General features: G+C 29.5%; 1 protein-coding gene across 1 annotated transcript; it reads right to left on the bottom strand.

Annotated features, from left to right (window-relative positions):
- On the bottom strand, positions 1-5,540 carry LOC111274095 (ADP-ribosylation factor GTPase-activating protein AGD12-like). The gene is made up of 9 exons (XM_022858745.2): positions 5,402-5,540; positions 4,780-4,855; positions 3,784-3,865; positions 3,492-3,567; positions 2,366-2,529; positions 1,938-2,070; positions 1,365-1,481; positions 809-904; positions 1-402 (listed from the first exon to the last, which is right to left on the bottom strand). Exons 2-9 carry the CDS (start codon positions 4,805-4,807, stop codon positions 121-123), a joined length of 978 nt encoding a protein of 325 aa, XP_022714480.1. The 5' UTR covers positions 4,808-4,855; positions 5,402-5,540; the 3' UTR covers positions 1-120.
- Positions 5,541-8,420: the final 2,880 nt, after the last annotated feature.

Below are 8,420 nucleotides of genomic sequence, written 5' to 3'. Positions count from 1 at the left end.
TAGCAAAAGAAAAATGAATTCATAGAAGTTGAATACAATAAATAAGAGAAGAATGTGTTTCCACTTCCACTCCATATGGACAACAAACAATATTATTTGGTGGAGGAAGAATGATTATACTTATTGATCAACAGGCAGCCACTCTACTTTCAGATAAATTTCTCCAGATTCAACATTTTGGAGCTTCAATGACACATCTTGTTTCACCTTCCCTTCAGCAATGTTGATGATGCTGTCCTCTATAAGAGCATTATCATGCGACTTCAGCCATTTCCCAATCTGCATATTCCCAAACATTTCTGGGTCCCCATATGCCATTGCAGATGTTATCAACGGCTGGATATCGATCTCTGCTTCTCCCATTATGTCATCAGCCGAGAACGTGTCATGATCATATACTTGCTGCAATGTCGAACTGATTAAGATGCTAGAAATGTCATTCTAAATAACAAAATAAGACTAATAGAGCATTGAAATGCATCTCTAGCTTTATTGATAATAACAGAGTCGACAAAATATAACCTGAAATGACTCAAACCCAGCCAACAGGAAACCAAACCAACCTGAACTTATACAATCCTTGAAACAGAGCCAAATACATGAAATTCATGACTTGACTCAAATCCAACCCAATCAGCCTCATTGCCATGTACAGAACTTCATAAATAGGTAGAACCACAAATTTTCATATTGCATACATACAGAAGGAAATAATAGTTCTTTAAAAAATAGTAGACTTTTTTTTTTTTTTGAGGAAACAACTACAAAGTTTCTTAATAACATAGATTGGTAAGAAAACTACACGTACCAACTTTACAGGTCCAAAATTGTGAGGAACGGACAGCGTGAGTTCCTCGTTCCAAACTGGATTCAAGTTGCTCTTTACTATACTCGTCTGAACAGTCTAATAAGATCAAAGACCCAATGTTACCATTACTAGAAGAACTCTCACCATTCAAAGCAACTAAACCTTATTCTCATTTTGATAGGAAAACAAACACAAAAGAAAACATGCAAAGTATATCCAGAAGGTACATCTTTGTAGCACTAATTAAAAGGACAAATATATAAAGTACGACAAAAGCTTTAATAAAGGTCTGAAGCCTGCACCACAATCCAACCAAGTGAATGGTACTAACAGCTTGATCCACAAGCAGAAGTGATACTGATGTAACCTACAAGCATAAATGCCCACAAATCCGTGTATGCACATGCACACAGAGAGAAAGAGAGACAGAATAACATAATTTATAAAGGTCTCTATTTTGAAATTTTCAAAAGGTAGTGACAACAAAATGTATAGCCTTGACAGAATTTTTTAGTTTCAGTATGAGCATAAAAGCCAAAGATGTGCAGCGACTAACCTGCTGCCCAAGAGTCAGGACAACATAAGGATCACTTGTCATCATATCCCGGATGGCTAAATCTATGCCTTTTACCACTTTGACCTTCAGTAACCCAATAAATTCTACTATGCCTTCCTGTTATCACTTTCACGTCAAACGGATTGAAGTTATTAAACATAGCACATATAGCCAGTTAAATTCATGTTGAGGTATTTAATTGCTAATGTTAATAATGACTTGACTTTTCTCAGAAAGAATACAGTGACAACTTGCAACAGTTAACTTGGAACTTTGCCAGGTTTTACCGGTAGATTTACTTTTCCAAAGTAGTAAACAAAAACCAACTCACAGCATGTAAACAAGCAGCACATAAAATATACACCCTCAATAATTATGGATCGAAACAGACAAAAACCGAATGCAAGATGAGCCTACAAATATAATGCAACAGACACATCCCATCTACATGTTCAGCTCACGCTATTCGACAAGTGACCATATTATCTCTTAAAATCATTAGCAACACGATCTTCCTTATGGTTCCTGAGACAATGAATCAGAATGGAAGAAACAAAGAGCAAATGAATTTACCGATTTCTTTGATGGCTTTAATCGGAAACTATCCAAAATCCTTTTAGAAAAGCTTGATCGAATAGAAGCAGAACTCTTCCCTGATGTGATCCGCAAGCTAGGTTTCAAAAACTCTTGAAGTTCATACTTGGCCCTACAAGAAGATTTGAAATAAGTAATTACTATAACATCTAAGCTATGTTGATCTGTCAAATCAGCTATATGCTTCCAGAACAAACACAGAAAGAGCAATAATAAAATAGGTTGAATGGTACTTCATAATACAGTTACTGCAGTTGAAGACACCAACCTTCTATCTAAATCCAGTAAAGAGGTGCCAACAAAAGGATGGTATGAATTGGTAAAATAGGTTTAGAACACACAATGTATCCAAGAGGTGAAAAAGAAATGCTGAACTTCAGAGATTCTAAATTTGTCTAAACTCTAACCTGATGAATCTCCTTCGTTCACCATTACTAGCATCTGGACCAGGCTTTGAACAACCTTCAGGTATATAGGCCTCATAGATAGCATTAGCAGAGGAATTTCCTCCAACTTCAATCATGGCATCAATTTCATCATCAGACCATTCATCCAATGCCACAGACAAAACCTGAAATAATCAGAAAGTAAAAAAAGGGACAAGAATAAAAGACACTCTAAGTGAACAACGAGACACTAAAATAAAGTTTATAATGTAAGAGGATTAGTAAGCACGGTATGGTTATCAATGTGGTCAAAATAATGATAATATAACAACAAAAGTAAAAAATAAAAAACATAATACTCTAAAGTTAAGCCCTCAAAAGGGCAAATCCATCACAAAAATCCACAGTTAAAAAAGTCTACAAAGGTAGCATAAAAATGTGAAAGACTTCAATCAAACATATGAAAGATTCAACTGGTATTATGATCATAACAACTAACCAATAACATTACACTTGACAGATAAATGCTTTTGAGCCATGTATCAGTTCTGCATGACAATTTGAGTGGATCACACAAACTTATAAGGAAACACAATAAAAAGAAACAAGATTTATTTAACAGCTGAAACAAAATCAATCCCCAAAATAATTAAATTTTCATCTTGATCCAACATGAATGTTATTCCTAGCTTTAAACAGGTTAAGCCAGGGAAGCTTTAGAGAAATACAAGTATGTGAATTAACACAGACATTCATTCTGGATAAATAAGTGGTTATCTTAAATAGGCTAGCAGTTAGGCTCATTAGTTCGTATATTTATTGATTAAATTTGTTTTTTTGTTCCAATTTATATCATGAAACATTTTATTTATCATGTAAAATTCACAGCTATGCCTCCGCTGGTTCTATTATCAAAGTACACACCTATTGCCCAACACTTGAATCTTCTAATTGTAATGATTTATCAAATTATATTAAAATTCCCATGCTAAAAATCAGATAAACAAATAGCATATGAAAAATTATACAACCAATTAACCATCTATGCAATAAATAGCCAACAGAAAATCGCTCATACGTTTCCCCAATGAGGGGTCAAGATTCCATGAGGAAAAATATTATATTAGATGCAACCTAAAGTAGTCACCTTGGAGATGTGGGCACCGAGGCTTCTGTGCACACCGCAACATTTCAAGCATATAAAGACTCCAATATTTGCTGATCTGAAAATACAATTGTCAAGTGATTTTCATAATCCTTTCTTATCCTACAAATAAGCATACCTACACATGCTTTATGTGGTTAGGTTCTAAGCTTTGCATTAAATTCATACTTCAAAGGTGCCAAAGAGAAATGTGTTCATTGGATGCTCTATCTCCTGTTCATAGGAATAGAAATGACTAGGCAAAATATAAACAAGTTGAAATGGCAAAACTTACGCCCACTTCGGATCCGGAGCACTGCAATCAGCACAAATGCGATTATCAGTTTGATTCAACAGGCTCTTCAATCTTCCATTAGCTGCAGAGGAAAGACACATTTTCTACAAATTTCAGTAAATTAATGTATTACAAAAACCAAGATATATTAAGGAAGGAGACAGTTATATTGTCATGAAAAAAAATGCAATTATGGATGTATTAAGGTTCAATTCACCAAAATGGAGAATCTCTGGCCTCTTATACTCAATGTAAAACCAAAAAGTAAACCATTAGGTTTTCTAGTGTTTGATCACAGTGCAAAACCAGATTCAAGAGTGGTAGAGAGGAGGAGAAAAGGAGAAATGAATGGCTTTAAGGATATGAATTTATCCTTTCATTCTCAAGCACCATTCTAATGCTTAGGCCTTTATATAGATAAGTTTCACACTTCGTAGTGAAGAAAAAGAAGTTGACAACCGAATTCTACATAGCCAAATCCAAAAGATTAGCTCTCTTCAAATTGAGATGCACATGCCAACCACAAAATAATGCTAAAACTTTGCGCAATTAGTTTCAGAAAAGTCTCAGTGCATGTGCAAATATCCGGTGCATGGTGCATACCTACTAATAAAAAATTTTCAACAACAATAACAAACTAAGCCTTATATCCCATAACTCTGGGCTCGGCTGTATGAAAGGCCAAAAAGGGAATATGTTAGGTCGTAATTTTGAATCTTCTTGCGCCACTCTTTTCTATCAACAACCTTTTCACCTACTAATAAAAAATTTTCACATACGAAAAAAGTGAAACTGCAAATTATTGAAGGAAAGCTTAACCCCAAAGAACTAAAATATAATCGGAAAAATTCTAAGCTACATACTCCCTGATAGTTTTACATGGAGAACATGATTATCAACTATAATTCATAGAGCAGAAAGTTTAGAAATCATTCTATTGAAATTGAACTGACTGAATATGAGCATCATTGATTAATGTAATCTTGGCATGCCAACCTGAGGTAGGCTTTTTAACTCCGCTCATTGCTCTGCTACCAACCCACAATCATCCAACAAGCAACCTTGAAAAAAACTGACAAAACCCAAACAAACCAATAAAAATCAGCTAAATGGATTTGAAAAAAAAAGCCATGTATTTCTCTGCTCCTTTTCTTTTTTTTTTTAATAATATCTTATATGCTTTACTGCATTCTAAAGAGAAGTGAAATACCATAATAATAATAATAATAATTAATTATTATCAAACAAACGATAAACGAAGAAATATAGAAATGAAATTAAGGAAAAACTCCAAATGAAATAACAATATCCTAAAACTGCAAAGAAATGAAATAATTTGAAATTGAAATATGGAATTATTTTTTAAAAAAATTAAAAATTGAAATCCAATTATAATTTTCTACATTTTTTCCAGCAACAAACAGAACAGAAACAGAGACAAGCCAATGATTAATATTCAAGAAATCAGCTACTAATAAAATAAACACAATAATTATTAACAGAAAGGATAATATGAAGAAACAAATAGCCAAAGCAACAATAGAAATTTCAAAAACGAAGAAATAAAAAGTGAAAGAAAATGAGATGTAAGATCTGAAAAAGGCGCTTGTGAATTCACCACTGAATTGAAATTGAAAATCCAAAGATACCCAGAGACAGATTTGGCAAAGAAAGAGAAACAGAAAGAGAATGAAAGTTTTTATTAATTTTTATTATTCTATTCTATGGTACTAATTTGTTAAATAAAGAAAGCTTTTGTGAATGAATCTTGTATTCTATTGCAATCCAATCTTCGCGATTATTACCATTCATATAATTCATAAATTTCCGTTACGTTCCACCATTTTTTCAGTCCTGTCATTTCACTATTTTTTTATATAATTCATGTATTTATATTATATTTATATAAAAATTATATAATACTATTTTCATTTCTGTTATCTTGTTTTAAATTATGATATCTATTTTTTCACATTAATAACTTACTTAAAACAGGAATAAAATTATGATTATTCAATTTTAAATTACTATTCGTTAAATAAGTACTGGTTCCAATAATATGCATATTAATCAAAATTTTAAAGTTACAGATTAAAAAACACTAAAAAGTGTAATATTTTTTTAAATAGATTAAATATATAAGATTTGAAAGTTAAAGATATATTAAATTTTTAAGAAAACGTCAAATGACTTTTTTTTCTCGAATGATTACACTATAAGTTTAAACTTAAAATTAAAATTTCTTTTTAATATCTATACAATCTTGCCTTCCAATTTAAAGCCACATGATTGAAAGATTAAATTTGAAAGGAATTGTGATATGGGAGGGTAAAGATGTTTTTATGGTGGTTAACTTATATTTTTGTTTGTAAACTAAAAAACATATTGCATTAGAGGTATTTATAGATTAGATTCATATTTCGTATTAATAATTTTTATGTTTATTTATATTTGATTTAAAGTGATGTTTTAAATTTAAAATTCTTTTTAAACCCGACCCATATAAAAAATAAAACTGAAACTCACTTGTTAAGTCTAATTTATATAATAAAATTAAAAAAAAAACTCTTTTCATTAGATAAAATATTAAAATAAAAATTTACATATATATATTTATATAATACAATAATTTAATTATATTTATGTTATTTATGACGGATCGAGCTTGAGTTTTAATTTTTGTATTTAAAATTCAATGTAAAATTTAAACGAATGTAAAAATTTGCTTAAAATTATTTAATAGTTCTTAATTTTTTGTTTAAATTCCCTCAAAATTTAATAGATCTTCAAACTTAAACAATTAGCCTAGTTTTTTAGCAAGTATAATTTGAATTTAGAATTCATTCATTAGGTTTGTTGTTCAAACTTGACAAAATTTGAAAAGAAGCTAATAATCATATAATTTATTGATAAAATGTTAGATTTTCAATTGTAATGATCAATATTTAATCTATAATAATTTCAATACCAACAAAAATTAAATTTAAAAAATAAAAAAAGGAAAATTTTCTTTGGGCCAAATAATAAAATTTTGACCAAAAAATTAACTAAAAATATACTTATAAACTGATAAGTTTCGTTTAACAAATTAGAATATAAAAAAGTAAGATTTTTACAGTGTAGAAGGATTTTTTTTTTTTTTTGAACTAAAGCTATTAGGAAGAATCAATCGTAAACAAATTTGAAATTAAAAGTTTTGAATGCTTTAAATTTGTTGTTTATGAGTATAATAAAAGATTTAGAAGATAATACAAATATGATTTCTTAATCATTTGGGAGCTTTTATATGCATCCACTTTTTTATTTTTTCACACAAAAAATTAATTTTTTATGATAAAAATATCTATTAATAAAATTATTTAATTATCTTTATAGAAATTATTTTTTCATTCCTAACGAGATTCATTTATTTTTTGTTTTATAATGAAATGAATATCCAAAATGTTTAAAAACTTTTGAAATATAAATCTGATAAATTTATAATATTTTTGGATAAATATTTTCAGAAAATCTTTAAACTTTTTCAATATATATATTTCTGAAAAAGTTTAAAAATTTTTTGAAAATACTCATCCAATTAATACATTTGGCGATGAAAATTTTTTGAAGCAACTAACCCTTCTTCCAGCCAACTTCAAAATAAACAGTCAAATCTTCAAAAGTGACGTGGGAAAACCATAAGAGAGAAAAAAAGATTTCACATTAATGTAAGAAAGCATAATAAAATCTTATGAATTTGCGTAAGCTTTTATAAAGTTGATGGATTGGTAAATTCGTAAGCTTATAAAAACTTATAAATTTGTAAATTCGTAAGTTCTTTAAATTTATAAAAAAAATATTTTTATCATACACAATTTCACATAAAAAATCATATTTTAATTTAATTAAAATTTAACAAAATTCAAACCAACTTTCCTTTAAATTGAATTTTAATAGTTAGATTTGTTCAAAACTTATAATTTCTTGATTTGAATTAAAATTTTTAAGATGATTTGTTATGAAGTTAAAAACTGACAAGAATAACAGTAAGGGATTAAAGGAAACTAATAGCAATGATGCAGAGGAGTTGAGAATGAAGTAATTTAGTGCAAGCTGTCAAGCCAATGATTAATCGGTTATAGGAATAATAGTTATGTATTGTGTGTTATAATTTACGAATTAAAAGCTGTTGTGTATATGCATATTTTGGGGCTATGAAGGAGAAATCTAATTTCCTTACTCTCATATCTCTTTTTTAGTCTTAATCTTCTTCTTTTCTGGTCTATTTCTTGCTTCTCTTATTTAGATTAACTCTCAATTAATTCAATAGCGTCATTTTATTACATATTCGATATCATAGCCTATTAGATTTACCTTCAATCTGAAAAAACCTAAGAAACAACAAACCATGATTGATAAAATGAAATTGGATACTCTACAAGAGTAGTTTCAGATGATCAAAGACAGCTTAAGGCTTTAACGACTGCTGACTTAACAATTATAAGGTGGTGGAAATAACAAAGGAAGCTTATTGAATCCCAGCTTACTAAAAATCGTGAACGCATAAGCTAAGTGCTTAAATTGTTGGATCCAAGAAAAGCAGTTGAAACTCAACCAGAATCAAAAGAAATGACTAGCAGCCAACCATCTATTCCTAT

The sequence above is a fragment of the Durio zibethinus genome, chromosome 26 (assembly GCF_047325235.1).
Source record: "Durio zibethinus cultivar Kanyao isolate XHJ-2024 chromosome 26, ASM4732523v1, whole genome shotgun sequence".
Classification (NCBI taxonomy): domain Eukaryota; kingdom Viridiplantae; phylum Streptophyta; class Magnoliopsida; order Malvales; family Malvaceae; genus Durio; species Durio zibethinus.
The sequence above is the reverse complement of the archived record's forward strand: the minus strand, read 5'-3'. Positions and strand labels throughout refer to the sequence as shown.